This window comes from Microplitis mediator, chromosome 3 (genome assembly GCF_029852145.1).
Source record: "Microplitis mediator isolate UGA2020A chromosome 3, iyMicMedi2.1, whole genome shotgun sequence".
NCBI classification, from domain to species: domain Eukaryota; kingdom Metazoa; phylum Arthropoda; class Insecta; order Hymenoptera; family Braconidae; genus Microplitis; species Microplitis mediator.
This window is the reverse complement of record NC_079971.1, coordinates 20,867,909-20,890,955: the sequence shown is the minus strand read 5'-3', so window position 1 is coordinate 20,890,955 and position 23,047 is coordinate 20,867,909. Positions and strand designations below refer to the sequence as shown.

Genomic DNA, 23,047 nt, shown 5'->3' with positions numbered 1-23,047 from the left:
TTAATATATTTAGATTCACAAATAATTATTTATCAATAATAATATTTTTAGTTGTAATTTTTTTTTATAAAAATTATAAAAAAACGCCTTAAACAGTTAAAGTGAGCGACTAATGGTACTAAGCAGGTATAGGGGCTTTAATTCAACAAAAATATTCCTATTGGATGCAATCTGAAAATAACCAAAAATTAAATGTTTTATTTTCCGATGAAATCCGATCTAATTTGGAAATTTTAAATCTGATTTTATCGGAAAGTAATAAATATTTTTCTGATTAAATCCGATTTAAATTCAATCGAATACTTGGAACGCTCCCGATAAATTGTGATTGAATATTTGTTTCCGATTGAATCTGATAGAAATCTGATTAAGTTTCAATCGGAGTTTTTAATCAGGGAATATACTACAATTTCTATAGCTAATTATTTATATTTTTTATTTTTCAGATGAAAGTGGCTGGAGTAGTTTATTCGAATTAAAAATTTCCAAATAAATAAGAATGTATTAAAATTATATAAATAAATTTAACTTCTCATTTATTTATATGTATATAATTGTATATTTATTAAATAATCATAATAATAATAGAACTCGGTATCACCGAAGCTGCATAAAATGATAAAATGCCTTAGAAGTAGACCTTATAAATATTTTATTCTTAAAACATTTAATTATATCTGTAATTAAGTTATTCAAATAATTTTTTTTTATTCAATTTTTCTGTTATCTATCGAAATCTGGATACGGTACTGGAGGCCTCGGAACTTTTTTAAAACAATCTAAAATAGTTAATTAATTAATTAGTTGATTATTATATTGATAAATATAAAATCTTATATATTAAATTACTTACGATTTTGCATATTTAATTTTTTACATTCGGGACAGTCGGCGCTATTAGAATGATATGAGTCAGTACAAGAAACAGGAGTTTTATTTTTTTCAATTCCATCAATTTTATTGTTTTTACGTCCCGGAATCACCTTAAATAATAATAATAATTATTATTAGCAGGGTACGGAAGTTTGTGCTCAAAATAAGAATAAAAAAGAAAAAATTCTCGCAAATTTCTAAAAGATATATTCAAATGTCGAATGACTATAAAGTTAGCAGACATTTAACAACATTTTGATTTTTTCTAACAAAAAAACAAATATTAAAAAAAATATTTTGAAAAACTGCATGTATAGCTGATTAAATTTTCTACATGTGCATTTTTTTAGAAATATATTTTTTTTATTATTTATCTATATAAAAAAATTTATTTAAATTTCAAATGTCTGCTAACTTTACTGTCATAAAAGTCGAGTGTCATTAAAACCGTCGAAATTGGTTGTGAAAAAAGTTTGTCAATAAAATAATCAGCAAGACGATTGTCTTGCTCGTTGTCTTACTGGCGGTCTTGCTGATGGTCTTGATGATTGTTTTATTGACAAACTTTTTTCACAACCTCAATTTCAACATTATTTTATGGCATTCAATATTTGAATATATCTTTTAATTTAATTCACGTAAATTTGCTCACAATCGTAATTTTGATATAGAAAAATTTGGGTGAATTCTTTTCCTTTATTCTTATTGTTAAGCACAAACTTCTGTACCCTGATTATTAGTAATATTATTACTCTATAGAAAAAAATTCTATAATAAATTCCTAGATAAATTCCTTCTTACGAATCTAGACACTCCCATATGGAGTTCCTGCTTAAAATTCCAATTTTTTAAATGAAATTTTTATATAGAAATCCGGATATTTGCAGTTTCCCTTATATTAGGGAATTCTTGTATAGGAATCCAGGTTTCTAGTTTTTTTTTTATGGGAGATTCTTAATAATTAATGATCCTGAAGTTTGCAGACAATTGAAATTTCTTAGGTTTATTTTTTTTTCCAACAAATTCATAACAAAGAAAAAAGAAAAAAAAATATGGGCATGTTGAAAATTTAAAAAGCTGTGAGTGCATTTTTTTTTTATAACTTCGTTTTTTAAAAAATTCAACAATTATAAGACGACGGCTAACGTCAGTGTCATTAATAATTATTAAGAATTCAGGTGCCTAAAGTTTTCCATAGGGGTTTGTTACAGGACATGGGAAAAATCTTATAGATTCTGATGGAAAATAGAAAAGAATATGGAAAAATACTCTTATAAAATCTCATAGTCCTATGAGGTTTTATGTGTTATCATTTTTATAAGATGTTTCCAATGGGCTGTTGGATTTGAGATACTTAATTATCAGTGGAAAATTCCTATGTGGGAAATCAGATGTTTGTAGTTAATAGAAGTGTGCAAATATTTGAACGTTTGAATATTTATATTTGAATCAAATAATTCACATCATTCGTCAGTTTTTGTATAATTTATAAATTTTTTAATTGATCTTAAATTTCCTAAATATTCGTCAGTTTTCGAATTATTCAAATTTTCCAAATTACTTATTAATTTTCAAAATTTTCTATAAATTTTTTAACCATTCATCAGTTTCCAGATTATCCGTAATTTTTTTTTTAATTATTCGTACAGTTTATAAGTATTCGTCAGTTTTCGAATTCTCCGAATTGTCCCTCAGTTTTCAAAATTATCTATCAAGTTTTGAATTATTTAGCAGTTTTTTGATTATTCATATATTTTCTAATTATTCGCCACTATTCAAATAATTCGTCTATTTTTAATTTTATTTGTATTTTTTCTAGTTCTTTGTAATTTTTTCGATTATTTCTAAATTTTTCGAATCATTCAAAAATTCGAATTACCAACCGAATTATTACATTCGAATTTGTAGACTATTTGCACAATCCTAGTAGAATTTCCCATATAAATTTCTTATATTAGAATTCAAACACCCCATTTTTCATATGAAATTCCTACATAAGAGTTTAGAATCCCGATGTTTATTAAATAGGTTCAAAAAATTTCAATGCAGATGCCCATATATTCCTATGTCGGTTTCCTAAATTATAATTCTTACAATTTTTCCCATAGAATTCCTAAATAGAAATGAAAATTCCCATAATTCCCCATATGAGTTTCCTATGATGGAAACCAAATTCTTAATTTTTCATGTGAAATTTCTATATAAGAATTCTGGAATTTATCGATTCTTATACAGATTTCTTACGTTAGACCAGAAACCCATATAATCATAAATTGTTTCTTTTTTTAAGATAAAGATCCATTATTTCAAAAAATAATATTATAGACAGGACATACATCAACACCATAAACTAATGGACGTTCATTTTTCTCATGTATTTTATAATTTTCACTTTTTTTCCTCTTCCAAACTCGATCCTCATCAGTGCTATTGTCCCGCGAATTAATTAGCGGTCTCCTTGATTCATTTCTGGCATTTATTATTACACATTTATTTCTTTCCCTCTCCTTACGGACACATGATATTGTTATGCATAGTATCAGTCCGATTGATAAAATTATTATAATTAATGAGAAGGAGCCTAGTGTTATTGGTGACGTCCATAACTGTAAATTATTCACAATTAATATTCATCAAATTTATTTTAATAAAACTAATTACCGTAAATGTCCAGAAGTAGGTGCGCTATTTTTGAAATATTTAATTACTTGCACTGTTCAAAATTTTTATTAAAATTTAATTTAATTTCCATGACAGTTATCTTTGAAAATAGAAAACGTTTTTAACAAAGACAGGGTCTGAAGTGACAGAAATAATTTCAAAAACTAGCAACAGTGATGGATTTTTAAATTTTCAAATTCAAATATTTCGGTTATAAATTTAAATTGTATGAAATTAATCGAGTCCTACTTCTGTATATTTTGCGTCACTAATTTTAAAAGAACTTATATATTTATACGCCTTTTTGGCTTTGGCCCCTAAGTTTAAAATCAAAAGGGCGTGTAATTTTTTCAAAAATTGCTAATCATATTGTAGGCTCATTTTAAAGCTGAAAACTGAAATAAAAAAGATTTTCGAAAGCCAAAAGGGCATATAATTTAAACTATACGCCCTTTTGGCTTTAGAGAGTTTCCTAAAACCAAAAGGACGCATATAAATATAAGTCCTTATAGAATTAGTAACGCGATTTATAAAAATTATAATTAATTTAATTACCATTTCATAACAACCATCGATAAATGGATTTGTACATAATCGACAAACTCTTGATCCTAAATTTGGTTGATATGAACCTACTGGACATCTTTTACATTGTGGTGATAAATCTTTGCTATGGAAACCCGGTAAACAAGGAACTGAAATTTTTGAAAAAATTATCTCAAGATTTAATTTTGTAAATAAATCAATAAATTTAGATCTGCTGAATTTTTTTTTATTAAAGGCAAAATAGAGATTAAAAGAAATAAGTTGATTCCAATTGGTGTCGAATAGAATTATTTGTAAATTTTCAAGTTATTCGAAAAATTTTAATTTATTATAATGGATTTTTTATACTCAATCTTAAGTTAGATAACAATTTTATGTTCGTAGTTCGAATCGAATATTTGAATTGTAATCGAATACAAAAATTTACGAATAATTTGAAAACTAAAGAATCATTCGAATTCTTCGAATAATTCAAAAATTTGTGAGTAAGTCTGATCATCTGAAAACTTACAACTAATTCGAATTATTCGAAAGCTTACAAATACTTTGAATTCTTCGAATAATTTGAAAATAGACAAATAATTCGAACTATTTGAAAGCTTCAGAATAATTCAAAATATTATGAATATTTCGGACTCCTCGAATAATTCGAAAGCTCACGGATACTTTAAATTCTCACAAAAATTCGAAAATAGCCAAATAATTTGAATTATTTGAAAGCTTTCGAAAGATTATGAATATTTCGAGCTCCTCGAATAATTCGAAAGCTTACCAATACTTCGAATAATTCGAAAATTTTTAGATAATTCGAATTATTCAAAAACTTATGGATACTTCGAAAATTCGAATGATTCGAAAGCTTACGAATACTTTGAACTCTTCGAATAATTCGAAAATAGACGATTACTTCGAATAATTCAAAAACACAAATATTCGAACTATTCGAAAGCTTCCAAATATTCGAATAATTCTAAAGCTTATGAATACTTTGAACTCCTGAAATAATTCGAAAATAGGCAATTACTTCGAATCGTTCGAAAACACAAATATTCGAATTATTCGAAAGTTTACTAATACTTCAAATTCCTCAAATAATTCAAAAATAGACGATTACTTCAAATAATTCGAAAACACAAATATTCAAATTATTCGAAAGTTTACTAATACTTTGAATTCCTCGAATAATTCGAAAGTACAGGAATGATTCAAACACTTTCGAATAATTCGAGTAACTTTAAAACTTACGAACAGTTCGAATTTCGATTCGATTTGAACAGATTCAAATTTCATTAGATTTTATTTTTTTTCTTATTGAAAGTTTTAAAAAAAAATTCATTTCACCCCCTCCCCCCTCCCGCCTTTTTTTAAAAATAGTAATAAAAATAATTAGAAATTACCACAATGAATAGTATTGAGCCCATAGCCAGCAGGACAGCCGACCAATAATCCAACCCCAGTACTGCGTTCAAAAATTTCATTATTCTTATCATCACTAACGTAATCTTTTTTTCTTTGAAATCTTGGGCTTGAATCGGGCACCAAAGTTTGTCGCCTACCATGTGACAATCTAAAAACGACTGTCGTTAAAACTCCCAATAAAAACTGTTTTTAAAAACAATAAAAAAAAAAACTATGACCAATTAGATAATTTAAAACTACTAACTATTTTTAGTTAAAATTACGCCGAGGTTTTTGCTCAGTAGTAAAATAATTTTGTCTTGAATGGCTTTGTGACATCGGAGGCCGCATTTCGAGCCGACCGATACCGCTTTTGTCAGGGAAGAAAGAGTCAGCAATACTTTTATAGAGATCTCGTGATCGTAACAACGTGGGGCGAAGATAAATGTATCGCAGAGTTTGTGTGGACATAAAATGCTATTTAATTTCTGTGGTAAATAAGTTGCCAGAGTATCCAGAGCCTCGTCTTCGCAATTTTCGACGCGGTAACGGTTCCCACCGCGCAATGAGTACCGCGGAAGTGTTACGACTTGGATACCGTGTTTGTAAACATGTTTGACAACTTCTTCGTTGTCTGGATCGATGTAAGTCAGGGTACATGAATAATTTCCAGCATCTTGGATACTCACGCCACTGAGCTCAAGGTTTCCGTTCTTGTGGATCGTCCCTAGAATTTTAATATTTTTTTTTACTACTGCATATGTAAGAAATTATTAATTAATTTTTTGGGATTTTGAGTTCAATAAAAAGGCTATCAGGAAAAAAGATAATTTAGATCTATAGATCTGTAAAGATCTAAAGATCTAAATGGATCGAAGCTAAAAAAGTAAAATTTCCAAACTGTAAGAAAAATTTCGATGGAAAAAAAATTTCGGGGTTTAATAAAATAAAAAAAAACTATAGATCCTAGAAGATCTATAGAAATCTGAGTAGATCTCAATAAATCCATTAAGAATAAAATTAAAAAAAAATTGAATTATTGTCTAGAATAAATTTTATATAGAAAAGAAATAAAAAAAGTCAAAGACTACATGAATTTAACACCCAATGGTTACACTTCCGGTTGGAATTATGACGAGTCTATTGGATCCCATAGTGATTATTAAAATTTTTTTAAAAAGTTTGTGTACATTTTGATCATGAATTTTAATTTTGAATAAGAAAAACAAAATTCTGACAAAAAAAAACGGAAGTGTTTTTTTTAATAAAAATAGCTCTTACTTTCATATAGCTTTAACTTATAATCTATAAGTAGATCTATAGATCAATAGCTAGATCTATAGAACTAAAGTAGATCTGTAGATCAATAGCTAGATCTATAGATCAATAGCTAGATCTATAGAACTAAGGTGGATCTGTAGATCAATGCGTGGATCTATAGATCTGTCGCTAAATATACATCGATTAGTAGATCTCTAGATCTGTAGGTAAATTTATAGATCCTTAAGTAATCTATAAATCTATAGGGTAATTTATAGATTACCTATGGATCTATCGATCTTTAGGGAAATCTAGAAAGTAAATCTATACATCTATAGTTGGATCTATAGATCTATAAGTGGATATATGAATATACAGAAAGATCAATAGATTGATCTATAGAACTATGGGTAGATCGTTAAATCTATGGATGCATCTACGGATCTATAGTTGGGTCTATTGTTTGATCTATAGGTAGATCTACAGATCAATGGCTAGATCTATAGAACTAAGGTAGATCTGTCGCTAAATCTATATCGATTATTAGATCTCTAGATCGAATAGTAGATCTCTAGATCTGTAGATAGATTTATAGATCCCTAAGTAATCTATAGGGTAATTTATAGATTACCTATGGATCTATAGATCTTTAGGGAAATCTATAAAGTAAATCTATACATCTATAGGTGGATCGATAGATCTACAGGTGGATATATAAATATACAGAAAGATTAATAGATTGATCTATAGAACTATGGGTATTAATACTACACTGCATATTAATAAAAACATGATCACCTACTAATTTATCAAATTAATAAACGACAAATACTTAAATTAAAAAATAATTATTCATGAGCTTGAAAAAACGCGCTCACCAGAAACAGGAGTGTCATCTTGCCTGGTCCAAGTGTAATTAGGCCTACTGATACTAATCATCCAATTAAATTCAGCGCCTTCTCGGTTGCACGGAATGACCAAATCCACCCCCGGGAACGACAAAATCTCGTGATCTGAACACACAAAAATTTATCAAACGAAATTAAACACCAAAAAAGAAAACACAAATTACTGACCACGACCGACAACTTCACCAGCTTGCAAAACATTCTCCAGATCCCTCAGCTGAATATATTTGAGCCCCTTAGCCTGCGCTAGATCACTTCTCGCCGGGTAAATCTCCTCAATAACTCTAGATGGCGTCAGGACTATTTCTTTTCCCACGTTCACAAACTTCTTGCACTCGTAACTTGCCACCCGATCCAACAGATTGTGTCTATCGATCGCCATATTCTTCAAATCCTGTATCACTTCCTCTATATCGCAAATACAGTTCTTACACTTGCGCATCTCCTTAACTTTCCTCTTGACCGATCGAAATTTTTTCTTCTTGCCCTTGAATTTCCGCCTAAAAATGTTACTCCTCTTACTCTGTTTCTTTTCAACCTCTTCAGGTTTATTTTTTTCAATTTTCATCTCCACTTCCGCATCTCCATCGACCTCTTCCGTACTTCCCGGGTAAATTTCTTCTTCATAATCGTAAGCTTCCACAGAAAGAATTTTTCTTTTTTTGAACCCAGCCTCCAAATTTCTTTTCTTTCTCTTCCCACTGTCTTCTTGCTTCAAAATCCGCTTGATGTCGTTACCCAGCTCATCAATATGACCCACATCGTAACTAGACTTCAATTTTTTATTACTGCCAGTACTTTTTTTACTGACTTTCTTCTTCGGTTTCGAAGTTTTCTTCTTAACGATTTTCGTCACATTTCTATCCTCCTTCTTAGCCAATCGTCGGTCACGAAGGGACTGAGTATTAACTGTATTCTGACTGCGATTAGCAGATTCAGACGGCGACGAAGAAGCTAATCGACGTCTTATAATTTGCAGCGTAGTATTGACGCCACGTTGGACATCAAAGATCTGATCAACCAAAGCCTTCATCAGTTTCTTATCATACTCGTTATTAAAATTGACCCCTTCCAGCAATGAGTCAGCGTTTTCTCTTTTACGCCTGTACGGTTTCATATGCTGATTATTTTTGTGATGCATTGCGTACATTATCTTAATTTTCTCTCCCAGTTTATCAATCCGCCCGACGGAACCGTCAGAATTCACGCTATCAAATTCATCGTCTTCTTTCTTCCCTTCTTTTTCCCCTTTATCAGATTCCATCCGGTTTTCCAATTCTTTCAGCAACTTTTTCCTCAATCTCTGAACGATTTCGTCTCTTTTTATTTCGTTGATCCAATTTTTACGCTTCTTAGCAAAATGGTTCCCCAAATTCATTTTCCGTTCGGATTTTCCGATCAATCGGGAAGTCAGGCTGTTCTTATTAGACCGCTTTAGATACTTTCCCGCGTCAAAATCGGCGTCCATGTCAGACAGGTCAATAGTAAACTCCGAATTGGAGTCACTTGAGGATCCAAAGGAACCATCTTTTGAAGCGGGTGCGCCTCTGACGACTTTAACTCTCAGCCGCGGGTCTAATTCACTCAAAGATCTCGATGATCCTTCAACAGATTTGACGACTTTATCAGCAAAATAAGATATCAGACGATTCAAATTCTTATCTCTGTACAGGTCTTCAAAATTCAAATCATCAAACGTCGATTTTCGTGACCGCTTTGAGTTTGACGAAATTTTGCTGTCGTTATGCGTATTCTTGATTCTGGTTACGTAAATTACTATTTTTTCAGTAACTCCTAGTTTGCCACTGTCTTTACCACTGGGTACTGAAGCATGAACTTTCTTAATGTCTTTCATTTTGTGCGCCAACTCTTTCAAATTCAATTGTCTGACTCCCCTGGACTTAGCACCGCGTTTTTTATCAATTGGCACCCAATATTTTCTGTGTTTAACCCCAGGTTTTTTCTTTTTCTGGCCACGATGTTTTTTACTCGCAGACTTACGAAACAGAAGCTTATTTTTCAAGTGTTTACTTTTGTGTTTACGGTCATACGTTTTGTAAGGGAGCTTATATTCTTTTGTGCGGAATGATTTCTTAACAACTCGCACTGGGGCTGGAGTTGTTGCATCGTTACCAATTATGTGATTGAAGACTTTCTTAATGTTGTCAAAAATACTCCGCTTATTAGATTTTAGATGACTTGACCCTTTCTTCTCTTTACCCACAGATTTTTCTGCCATGTACTTATCTCCTCGTTTTAATATCTGGCTTTTTGATGTCTTATTTGATGACTGATGATGGGTTGATCTAGAAGCTTTGACATGTCGCTGACCATGATTCTTAACCGCCAAAAGATGTCTTCGTGGCACGGAATTATCTAGATCTTCCTGCGACAATCCGTATTTGTAAATGCAATAGAATTCTGCTGGAGATATCAATTCCTGTGCCTTTTTTATCTTTGGGTTCTTTAATTTCCAAATAAACAAGGTGTCATTTGCATTTGATTTATAGTCCAGTTTCCCAGAGCTGTGGTAGCTCTTGGAGGCTTCCAAGCATTTTTTCAAATCATCGTTGAATGAAACACGAGATTCGCTGTTCAGATTGACGTCTGTTGAAGGAGCATCGGTTGTCAGAAGCGGAATATTTAGTTCTTTTATTGTCTTCTTGATCAAATCACGATCTTTTGATCCATCGGAGTCGAAATCAAATGACCAGCTTCTCTTGCCCAATGGGATTGACCGTTCGAGCTGGTGCTCTAGGCTGCTTTGGAAAATATCCGCAAACCTGTCATTCCGGTGCTGGAATTTGGGTTTTATGATTTTCTTTACTGGAACATCGACATTGCACGGGTCAGCCACTTCTTTGCGCCACGACTGAGTACCACCAAGGTGATAATTATCAGAGGCTTCAGTAGGCCAAGGAATTGAACCCGTTTGCCCGCAAGGTGGACATGTCGTCACAGTTACAGTTGACTCCTCCGTAGTTTCAGTGGTGGATTCGGTGGTACTTGGAGTAGTTGTTTCTTCTTCTAGACCTTCGTCGACTACCCAATCTTCTTTACTCGGAGTCACTAGTTTTATTCTATTACCTTCTAACTCGTCGTCGTATTCGAGATCAATCACGTGGACAGTGTAACTGGATTTGCGACTCACGTAATTTTTTTCTGTACCATTTGAACATGGAGTTGTTTCTGTCTTATCCGTTCCAGTTGATAGTGGAATCGAAGTTGAAGATCCAGAAATCCCACAAGTGCAAGAAGTTCTAGGAGTCCCAGAAGTAGTGGAAGTATTTGATGTTTCATTAAGATCTAGATCCCGCTTTGATCGTTTCAACAATTTGTTATGTAAGATAGATGACTTAACACGACGTAATTCATGCTTCGATATTTGTAAGGCCTCTTCAATTTGTTTCAACATATTTTCTTTTTTGATCAATTCCTCATTTTCATTTTCCAGCATAGCGATCTCTGCCTTCTTGAGTCTGATGTTAGAGTCATGGTTTCGAGACTTCTTTGTTCTTTCAGTGATCATTTCTTCAGACTGGTTATCATCTTCGTCATCGTTATCATCATCATCATCATCGCAATCACCATAATAATCATCATTCCGCTTTCTTCTAGGACTATCAGTCACTGTTTCGTTATCAACCGCCTGTTCAGTTGATCCAGTTTCCAGTTTATCAGTCGTAGGATGTTCAAGGTCGCTGATGGTTTCATTCATTTGCTGGTACTCTTGCTGGGTCACGTGGTCACGGGGAGTTAACATTTTTAGAGGAACCTTGTGCCAGCGCTGATAGACTCGAGTGTAACCACGAAACTCTAGGGGTGACACTGCCTCGGATTGTGTGTTGTCTTGATCGACCCACTCGTTCTCTTTGAGGACAAAAGATGGCGCTGTTATTTTGATTGGTTCATCTTCAACGTCAGAACGTTCTGACTCGTCTTCTGTGAAACTCGGAGAAGTAACAGCTAGAAGTTTTCGCTCAAGGCGGGCAATAACTGGACTTTCTGTGTTGTCATCAACATTTGAATCCAAAGTAGTACTCGTGCAGTCTTCGTATTCCATTGAAGTCTGGTTGTACGCAGGGTCAACAATGTCGGGCTTCTCATGCCAAACTTCTTCGTCGGGGTCGTAAACGAACCGATTAACGGAATTTTGGACTTCACTGGAATCAGAAGTTGCTTCTAGAGGTGATCCCATTTGTGTAGTTTCTGTTTCTTCTTCAATATCTGGTACATTGAACTCAGTACTTGTGCTAAAATCATCTGAATAATCAATATCTGAAAGTGTATATTTATTTTCACCCTCAGTTGAAGCCTTTATTAAATTTTCCAGCTCTTGCGTTTTTTCCTCAAACTCTTCTTCTTGGTTTTCTAAAAGCTGCTCTAATTCACCGACTTCTTCTTCACGTTCGCTTACTTCTTTTTCGAGTTCCTCGAGTTTTTGTTCCAGTATATCTTCAGTTTCATTGTTTAATTTTGTTGACGATTCTGGAATTCCGGTCATCTGTAAAATTTCATTAGAAGTTCCATTCGATATCGTTGTGCCAGCAGACGGTGTTGATGTTGCAGAATAAGTTGACGCAGAAGTAGCATTGATAGTCGTCAGTTTCTCTGTTGTTGGTAATGTAGAACTTGTCAACTCTGAAGTCAATGGAGATTTAGTTTTCGTTTCTTCGGAAGTTGATGTCACGGTTTCTTCTAAAATTGTAGTACTGGATGTTGTTGATTTTTCTGTAGATGTTGTTTCTGTTGTTGATGTTGGTTCAGTAGATTTTGAAGACAATGTTGTAGATTCTGTTGGTTCTGTTGAAGATAATGTTGACGATGATGTCTTAATTTCTTCAGCAACTGTAGTATTTGATAACTCAGTTGTAGGCTTTGTTTCTTCAGTAGATACAGATGTCGATTCTTTGTTAGTTGATATTGTGGTCTCTAGTTTACTGGTTTCCGTTGTTGACGTTGTTGCTGCTGGAGTTGAACTACTCGTTGACATGGAAGTTAAAGGCGTACTTGAGACTGTGGATGTTTCAGTCGATAACACAGTTGACGATGTAGATTCCGTAGTAGTCAACTTTCCTGTCGACGTTTCGGAGGCGGTTACTGTTTCTTCCGATTTTTCAGAAGAAGAAGATGTGGGTTCTGTAGCTTCTGAAGTACTTTGAGCAACAGTTGACGTTAAATGTTTCGTAGTTGTAGATTCTGAGACGGATGCAACTGTAGAACTAGATTGCTTGGGATGTGTTACTGAAACAGTTGTAGATGTTGCTGATTCCGATGTACTAGTAGTTGGACTAGTTGATGTTTGTTCAACTGTTGATGATTGAGTCGTTATCGGGGATGTTATAGATGCTATTGTTGATGAAAGTTCGGTAGTGATTTCTGATAATGTAGAAGAATGAGTACTTGCTTCAGTAATTTCTGTTGTTGAGGTTGGAGAACTAGTTTTTGTCTGTTCTGTTTTTTCAGAAGTAGTTGAGGCTGATTCTGCAGTTTCTTCAAGCGTAGTAATTTTAGTTGTTGTTGGAGACCCAGCTGTTGTTGATGTTGTTCTTTCTGTTATGGTTGACTGGGTTGTTTTAGTTGATGTCGGCTCCGTTTTAGTTGTAAATTCTTCAGAACCTTTAGTTGTTGTCACAGTTGAAGGCTTCGTTGTTTCTGTAGCCTCAATAGTTGGGGTAACTATTGGAGACTCATTACTTTCAACTGATGCCGAAGATGTTGACTTTTCTGCTTTGGAGCTTCCGAAATCCATAGGAACATTAGTAACAATTATGGACGAGGGTATCCAAAGTATTGTACCCGGTGTTTTTACTGTTGTTTTATCAGTAGCTTTAGTTGTTGTTAGCTTAGTAGCTTCAGTTTTTTCAGCAGTTGAAGGCGATTCTACGATTTCTTCTATTTTTGAAGACTGGGTTGTCGCAACTGTAGTTGAAGATTCACTTGTTTGCGTAGCTTCAGCAGTCGTAGTGATTATTGGAGACTTAGTACTTTCAACTGATGCCGAAGATGTTGACTTTTCTGCTTTGGAGCTTCCGAAATCCATAGGAACATTAGTGACAATTATGGACGAGGGTATCCAAAGTATTGTACCCGGTGTTTTTACTGTTGTTTTATCAGTGGCTTTAGTTGTTGTTAGCTTAGTAGCTTCAATTTTTTCAGCAGTTGAAGTCGATTCTACGATTTCTTCTGTTTTTGAAGACTGGGTTGTAGCAACTGTAGTTGAAGATTCACTTGTTTGCGTAGCCTCAGCAGTCGTAGTGATTATTGGAGATCCAGTAGCTTTAGTTGTTGTAGAAGATTTTGTAGTTTTAATTGTAGATGAAGGACTAGTTTTTTTCTGTTCTGTTTCTGTAATAGATGTAGTTGATTCTGTCACTTGTTCACTTGTTGAAGACTCTTGTGAAGACTCTGTTGTTTTAATTGTTGACTCAGTCGTTTGAACAGTACTTTCAGCTGATGTAGACTCGGCAGTAGTTGAAGCTTTAGCTGTTGTAGGTTTAGTTGTTGTTGATGCTTCGGCTGTTGTAGGTTTAGTTGTTGTTGATGCTTCAGCTGTTGTAGGTTTAGCTGTTGTTGGTGCTTCAGCTGTTGTAGACCCGATGGTTGTTAATGTTTCAGCTGTTGTAGACCCGATGGTTGTTGATGTTTCAGCTGTTGTAGTTTTAACAGCTGTTGATGCTTCAGCTGTTGTAGGCCCAGTAGTTGTTGATACTCCAGGTGCTGTGGGCCGAGTAGTTGACGTTTCAACTGTTGTAGGCCCAATAGTTGTTGAAGCTTCAGCTGTTGTAGTTTCAGAAGCTTTTGATGCTTCAGCTGTTGTAGGCCCAGTAGTTGTTGATACTCCAGGTGCTGTGGGCCGAGTAGTTGACGTTTCAACTGTTGTAGGCCCAATAGTTGTTGAAGCTTCAGCTGTTGTAGTTTCAGAAGCTTTTGATGCTTCAGCTGTTGTAGGCCCAGTAGTTGTTGATACTCCAGGTGCTGTGGGCCGAGTAGTTGACGTTTCAACTGTTGTAGGCCCAATAGTTGTTGAAGCTTCAGCTGTTGTAGTTTCAGAAGCTGTTGATGCTTCAGCTGTTGTAGGCCTAGTAGTTTTTGATGCTTCAGCTGTTGTAAGCTCGACAGCTGTTGTTGTCTCAGACTGTGTAGTCTTTGTTGTTAGCGTGGTTTCAGTTTTCGATTGGGTAGCGGAAGATGCTTCACTTGACGTTAAAACTGTTGATTGACTCGTGAGTATTTCTGACGAAGAAATCTCTGCAGCATTCATACTAGTCATAGTAGATTCACTGGAAGTCTGAGATGAAGTCGGAAGCAGTGAACTACTTTCTGTTTTTTCCGTAGTTTGAAGAGTAGACAAAGTCGTTTCTGGAGAAGCTTCTGTTGATGTCAAAGACTCAGTAGTCACTTTTGTACTAGATATAGAAAGACTGGAAGTTGTGGCTTCACTTTCCGTTGAAGAATGACTTGCCGTCACTGAAGGCTGAGTTGTTTTTACTATCGGATTTTTGGTTGAGATTTCAGACGTTACTGAACTCTCTTTTTCAGTTGAGCCAATACTTGAAGTTTCCGTAAGTCCTTGAGTCGTCGCCGTAGAAGAAATAGATTCAGTCGTAACCAAAAGTGTAGTTTTTGATGTTAACTTACTAGATACAGAACTCGAAGACATTTTGATGCTGGTAGTACTTTCAACTGCTTCTGGTAATGCTTCAGTTGAAACTTTAGATGTGGCTTCTTCTGTTCCTGTCGAAGTTTTCAGTGATTCAGCTTGTGTAGAAGTGACTATTGAAGTAGCTGTAGATTCTGGTGTAGATAGTGAAATTGCTGTTGTTTCCGGCTTCAGAGAACTAGTAAGTATGCTTGTTGAGCTTGAAGCTACTTCAGTAGCTGTTGTAACTGTTTGAGTTGATTCTGCAGGTACTTCAGTGGTTCCTGATTCTGAAGAACTAGTTACTCCACTGGTTGAGCTTGAAGGCACTTCAGACGTAATTTCAGGAACTTCTATGGTGGTTTGAGTAGAAACTTGCGAGGTTTCACTTGTTGCTAGTCCTGGAGAACTAGTCCCAGAGCTCATTGAACTTGTAGAAACTTTAGAGATTGTTGTATCTGTTTGATTTGATGCTTCAGATACTTCAGTCGCTTCTGTTTTTGAAGAACTAATCACTGCACTCGTCGAGCTTGAAGTCACTTCAGATGAACTTTCAGGAACTCCTGTAGTGGTTTTAGTCGATACTACTGGAGCTTCACTCGTTTCTAATCCTGAAGAACTAGTCGCTGAGCTCATTGAACTTATGATTTCTTCAGTAACCGTTGTAGCTGTTTGATTTGATGCTTCAGATACTCGAGTCGCTTCTGTTTTTGAAGAACTAGTCATTACACTAGTTGAGCTTGTAGACACTACAGATGAACTTTCAGGAACTCCTGTAGTGGTTTTAGTCGATACTACTGGAGCTTCACTCGTTTCTAATCCTGAAGAACTAGTCGCTGAGCTCATTGAACTTATGATTCCTTCAGTAACCGTTGTAGCTGTTTGAGTCGTTTTTTCCGACGTTCCAGTTGATTCTGATGTCAACGAACTAGTTATTACTCTCGGTGAGCTTGTGGAAACTCCAGTGGAACTTTCAGACGCTCCTGTAGTTGTTTGAGTCGATACTTCCGGTACTTCAGTTGTGTTTAGTCCTGGAGAACTAGTCACTGAGCTCATGGAACTTACGATCCCTTCAGTTAACGTTGTAGCTGTTTGAGTCGTTTCTTCTGACGCTCCAGTTGTCTCTGAAGTCGACAAACTAGTTATTACTCTCGGTGAGCTTGTAGAAACTCCAGTGGAACTTTCAGACGCTCCTGTAGTTGTTTGAGTCGATACTTCCGGTACTTCAGTTGTGTTTAGTCCTGGAGAACTAGTCACTGAGTTCAAGGAACTTACGATCCTTTCAGTTAACGTTGTAGCTGTTTGAGTCGTTTCTTCTGACGTTCCAGATGATTCTGATGTCGACAAACTAGTTATTACTCTTGGTGAGCTTGTAGAAACTCCAGTGGAACTTTCAGACGCTCCTGTAGTTGTTTGAGTCGATACTTCCGGTACTTCAGTTGTGTTTAGTCCTGGAGAACTAGTCACTGAGCTCAAGGAACTTACGATCCTTTCAGTTAACGTTGTAGCTGTTTGAGTCGTTTCTTCTGACGCTCCAGTTGTCTCTGATGTCGACAAACTAGTTATTACTCTCGGTGAGCTTGTAGAAACTCCAGTGGAACTTCCAGAAGTACCTGTAGCTGTTTGAGTCGATACTTCCGAGGCTTTGCTCGTTTCTAATCCCAGAGAACTAGTTACTGAGCTCATTGAACTAGCAACAATTTCGGTAACCGTTGTAGCTGCTTGAGTTGATTCTTCTGTCACCTCAGTTGTTTCTGGTTTTGGAGAGCTCGCTATTACACTCGTTGAATTTATCAACACTTCAGTTGAACTTTCAGAGACACTTGTTGTTTGAGTTGATACTTTCGATACTTCAGATGATTCTGTTATAGAAACTGTTTCCATGGTCGAACTTGCTGTTTCATTTACAACTGAAGTTGAAGATATTCTTTCTGATTCTGTAGTTGCTAAAGTCATATTCTCTGTAAGTGCTGAAGTAATATTCTCTGTAAATATTGAAGAAGTTACTGTTGCATGACTTTCAGTTTGTGTTGCTCCTTCTTCAGTAGAAAGTGTTGACTCCGTAGCATTTTTTGTCACAGGTAACGTCGGGGTAGTTAACCACCCTAACGTTTCTATTAACGGCGTAGTCGAAGTAGAACTGAATATCTCAGTTGATAAAGAAGACCAAATAGACTCAGTGATATTTGAAATCCATGATAGCGTTGACCAAGATACAGACTCAGTTGCATTTGGTTCACTTTCAGTATTAGACACCAGCGAAGTCTCTGTAGTAATCGTTTCAGTTGTTTCTGTTAAATTTTGTGATTCTTCTACAGATGCAGTACTTCCGTTGGTGGTGGTCGATGATAAAAAAGTCTCCGTTATTGTTGATGGTTCTTCAGTGGATGATGTTGAGGGAATCTCTGTCGTACCAGTTTCTTTTGCCGTGGAAGAAGTGACGGGTGGAGTTTTTACCGTCGGTAAAGACGATGACTCTGTTACGTTGGTGGTTTCTATTGTCGTTGTTGTTTCTGTTGCAGTTGAATTACTTGATACTGAAGCTGAAGCTGAGGGTTCTGTACTCGAAGATGGCATTGCTGATGTTGATTCTTTTGAAGTCGAAGATGGTAAAGTAGATTCCTCAAAGTCAATACACGGAGTTGTTGAAGATATTTCTTCTGTAATATTAGATGTAGCTGATGTCATTTCAGTACCACTTCCTGTAGTAAATGAAGTTGTTGAAGTCAGAGTTGTGTTCAAAACTTCTTCAGTAGTTTCTGGAGATGATTTGGATTCATAAGTACTTGATGTACTGTTTATAGTAGTTGATTGTATTGTTTCAGACTCTGTAACATTTGCAACTTCTTTTGTAGTTGATGGAAAAGTAGTTTCAGTCGCAGTAGTTTTTTCAGCAGACGAAACTGACATTGTTGCACTTGTTTCATTTTCAGAAGTCTCAGTAGTTTTTAAAGCTTCTTCAGAAGTCGGTAATGTTGTTTCAAACTCTGTAGTATTTGTAACTTCTCCTGTAGTAGATGAAAAAGTAGTTTCAGTCACAGTAGTTTTTTCAGTAGAAGAAACTGACATCGTAGCACTTGTTTCAATTCCAGAAGTCTCAGTAGTTTTTAAAGCTTCTTCAGAAGTCGATAGTGTGGTTTCAGACTCTGTAATATTGGTGACCTCGACTCCAGTTGATGAAAACAAAGTTTCTGTTACGTTAACAGCTTCAGTTGTAGACTGAGATGTTGACTGAGATTCCGTAGTATTCATTTCTGTTGACCCAGAAGTTACAAAAGCCTCAGACGTAGGGCTGACCGTAGTTGAAGTAGTGGTTGTCCTGAGAGTAGTTGTCGGTGGCCTTGTTGTGGGCCTTTTCGTCGGTCCCTTTGTCGGCCTTGGCGGTCTTTTGGTCGGTCTTGGTGGTCTCGGGAAGAGTATGTCCCAAAAGAATCCACAACGTTCTTTTTGTTCTTGCCACGTACGCATAAGTTTAAGCGCATTATCTTCTTCCGCTTCCAGTTTATGTTCCTTATTAAGAAGATCTTTGATAATAGCCTCCAGTTGATCACGCTGACGCATAAACTCTTCTTTTGTAAGGCCACATTTATTTTTCGTTGTCGCTTCTGCACTCGTAACATTTGTCTCAATAGTTGAATTCACTGATCCCGTCGTCGAAGTTATTTCTGTACTCGTAACAGTTGTCTCAATAGTTGAATTCACTGATTCCGTTGTCGAAGTTATTGCAGTACTCTCAGAAGTTTCAGTTGTTACTTCAGTCGGCTCTGATTCTGACATACACATAATAAAGTCTTCGGTAGTATCATTAGCTTCAGGCATTGTTGTTGATTCAACTGTAGTTGCATTAGAAATCAATTCCATCGTAGTATTTGCAGTAGTTGATTCAGTTAGATTTAATGCTGTTGATGTTGTACTGCTTGCTGTTGGTGTTGTACTGATTGTTGTTGATGTTGTATTCATTGCTGTTGACAATTCTGTTGTTAATGTTGAATTCATTGCTGTTGACGATTCTGTTGGTGATGTTGAATTCATTGCTGTTGACAGTTCTATTGTTGATGTTTGATTGATTTCTGTTGACAATTCTGTTGTTGATGTTGAATTCATTGCTGTTGACAATTCTATTGTTGATGTTTGATTGATTTCTGTTGACAACTCTGTTGTTGATGTCGAATTAGTTGTTGATGACAATTCTGTTGTTGATGTTAAATTCATTGTTGTTGATAATTCTGTTGTTGATGTTGTACTGATTGGTGTTGAGAATTCTGTTGTTGATGTTTGATTGATTGTTGTTGATGGTTCAGATGTTGATGTTCCATTTAATGTTGTCGATTCAGTTGTCACTACTGTTGACGATTCTGTAGTAGACGGTTCAGTTGCTGACATACATAATATAAATTCTAATGTATCATTAACCGACTGCGTTGATTCAACGAACGTATCATTTGTTCCAGCGACTTCACTATTTGAACTGGTAGACGGTTGCGTAGTCAATGAACTCGTTCCATTAGTCACTGGAGTACTGGGACTAGTTTCTGTGCTACTTGATTGAACAGTAGTTGTTGTTTCTGTTGATGTTGATGTTGATGTTGCTAAATTAATGGATTCAGTAGTACTAGAAGTATTTACTGGAGTTGGAGTAGTCGCAGCTGCAGTCATTAACCCAATTTCTAATTCTAGCAGAATAGAGGTCTCTGTTTCAAAAACAGCGGGATTAGTTTTCAGGGCTTCTGGCGAACTTTCAGTAGCTTCCCGTATTTCATCAATTTTTTCAGCGTCAATGGCTTCGTGTTTCAATACAGCTGCTTTCAAACGCGGTTTTCTAATATCCGGTCTCAGCTGAGAATTGGAGTAGACAGTTGACATAGAAGCCGTAGGCATATCCAGAGGAATTGATGGAATGAACATTTGGGTTGATGAATCGAGATATAAATTTGCAGAATCAAAATTTCCTACTTCAGAATCTTTATTCACAGATTCCAAGTCTGGCAACGTGTACTCCAGATATGATTCTGTTGATGGTTCTTCAATAAAACTAGAAACTGCTGGGATTCCTGGTAGGTTGAAGTCTCCCAGATTAACATCTCCAGATTGCGTCAGATCCAGTAAATAATCTGTCCCATCATTTTTCCCAAATCTTTTGTAACGTAAGCTACGTTTCGGTTTTTTAGTACTTGCCTTCAGCAATTCATTCCGTTCCTTAACCGCTTTTGCAATCGCGAAAGGACTAGAAATCTTTACATTTCCGAATATACTTTTAACATCTTTACTTTTAGATTTAACTTTTGGCTTCAATTTTTCTTTATCTTCAAGTTCTTTCAACAGTACAAAAGGATCCGGAATAGTGACAGTAGTCCATTGAGTACTCGCTGTCCCCTGCTTTTCTTTCTGTTCTTTAGCCAGCTGAGCCATTTCATGAGGACCAGGGAGCTTCTCTACTCCCAAGCGTCCTTTAGCTGCAGATACTTTACCTTTATCCGTTTTATTTTTTAGTTTAGCTTCATATTCCCGTAATAGCTCAAAAGGATCAGGTATCGTTACTTCTTTTACCTTCAAAGAAGCTAAGCCTTGTGGAATTTGGCCCTTCTTTTCAATTTTCTCAGTCTTCTTTTCAACTTTCTCAGTCTTCTTTTCAGCTTTCTCAGTCTTCTTTTCAACTTTTTCAGTCTTCTTGTCAACTTTCTCAGTCTTCTTGTCAATTTTCTTAGTCTTATCTTCATTTTTGTCGTCTTCAACTGACATTAGACGTCTTCCAACTTTGATTCCTTTTTTCTGAACTTTTTTCGCTTTGCTCTCCTTTCCTTTGGCACCTGAAGCCTTTTGCTTATTGCCACTAAGCTCAGATTTTGTCACAACCTTCGGCGGACGAACTTTAGCAGCAATTGATCTTTTCCTCTTAATCCGACCAGTTTCCTCATCGTACTCTTTCATCTGTTCGCCTTCTTCTTCATTATCCAGCATTTCTAAGTAAGCATTCAACAATTCTTTATCAATATTCCTCTTTTCTTCATCAGCCTTGCGCTTGACATTCGAATTTTTCACATCAACGCGCTCTACTCCAGGCAATCGCAGTCTGATACTCAACCGGCTGTTGTCAATATTCCTGATCCTGCTTTTCTTTCTTTTCAATGAACTGGTACCACGTATCCTGTCTTTGTCACCAACTTCCAAAGTCACTAGTCTCTGCTTACGAGTTGGTACCTTGATAACAATTCCATTTGCTGTAATATTTTGAATCACTTCAGCAGGCAACAACATTTCCAACAACTTGATGGAATTGGTACGCAAAAATCTGTAAGGACAATTGGCTCTACCATTGGGTTCAGTGACTTGTTCAACTTCAACTTTATCAGATTCCAGTTCTCCGATTGGTGGACATGGCGTTGGAGTGCTGCTGGGCAGAACATCAGTAGTTAGAGGCAGCATCGTATTTATTCCTCCTAAAATGGCATCCAGTTGCCCCTCAGTAGGTTGGGTAGGAATACTGGGCACTGTTGTGTCTTCAAGACGATAGCAAGTGCAGGTTACCGACTGTTCGATTGGATGCAGACTCGTTTCCGCGACTTCGTGACTCAGATAGTCTTCATCGCAATCATCGTCCTTTGGGACCTGACGTTTCTTCCTGGATTCCTTGTCCTTCGTCTCACGCTTCTCTTGTTCTTTCAGCTGCTCGTTTATCTGTTGGACCGATTCCACCAGCTGCTGAAGTTGCCCATTGAGTGGCTCGATCGCCATCGCCAATGATTTCGTTTTAACTTCCCCATCTTTTGGTCCTTCTTCCAAAGGACTGCCATTATTATTCACAATCTTCGGAACACCAACTAGCAAATCGTTATCCAAAAGTAAGGAATCACGACCCAACCGATCTATTGCTCGTGAATATTTATCCAAATAATCCAAATGATCAACCCGATCATCAGTATTTAGATATCTTCGCAATGATTTGTCGTACTGATCAAACGGTCTACGATTTAGTCCCAACTGATACCGTTCCAATTTATCTTGGTCTTTGTCCACATAATTTTCATCGTAACCCAAATCCGTGTACTGCCTTCGAGCCAAATTGGGCACACGTTCAATGAATCGGTCGTTGTCATTCTCTAGATAACGTGGTCGTGGGATCCGATTTATCTCCGCACGTTGGTCATCTGGATCACTATCTAATAATTGAAGTGAATTCTGATATTCTTCATTCTCTAAATCAATAGACGTTGACAATCGATCTTTTTTAATCGGTCTGTGAACAAATGACTTACCAATATCGCGTACGTCATGATGTAAATGGGCTTTGAAGCCGAGTATCGCTGATGTAGGACTCATACTATCACTGTGACGATTTTTGGTATCACGTGACACCGGTTGCCGGTCTTCGGAATCCGAATCGCGCAGAACGTAAAGTTCTTTCGCTAACGGGTACAGCTGGTAATCCCGTTTCATTTTCGCCATACCAACCGATGGGTCTAAATTATGTTGGTAATCATCGTCAAGACTATCCGCCATCTTGAGCTGCTTAGCGTCAGCATTAGGATACCAGGGATGTACTAGAGTATTTTCATTGTCAGGAGATTCTTCGTAGGCGGGAATGGATTTGAATCGAGTTGAGGTTAATTGGGATGATCGCTTTGTTTTTGAATGATTTTTGGTTATAGGATCTTTTGATACGTCCGATCCTCTTACTAGGTACATAACCGTACAAAAGAGGCTGCAATATAATTTAGGTTAATGTTTAATTAATTACTGCATAGATTTTAAGCAATGAATT

At 35.9% G+C, this 23,047-nt stretch overlaps 1 protein-coding gene across 1 annotated transcript; it reads right to left on the bottom strand.

The window, feature by feature from the left end:
- Positions 1 to 467: 467 nt before the first annotated feature.
- LOC130665981 (serine-rich adhesin for platelets-like) lies at positions 468 to 22,971 on the bottom strand. The gene is made up of 8 exons (XM_057466614.1): positions 7,815 to 22,971; positions 7,617 to 7,751; positions 5,744 to 6,205; positions 5,478 to 5,657; positions 4,090 to 4,229; positions 3,210 to 3,479; positions 854 to 983; positions 468 to 779 (listed from the first exon to the last, which is right to left on the bottom strand). The coding sequence occupies exons 1-8, from the start codon at positions 22,969 to 22,971 to the stop codon at positions 724 to 726; spliced, it is 16,530 nt and encodes a 5,509-aa protein (XP_057322597.1). The 3' UTR covers positions 468 to 723.
- Between the last annotated feature and the right edge of the window lie 76 nt (positions 22,972 to 23,047).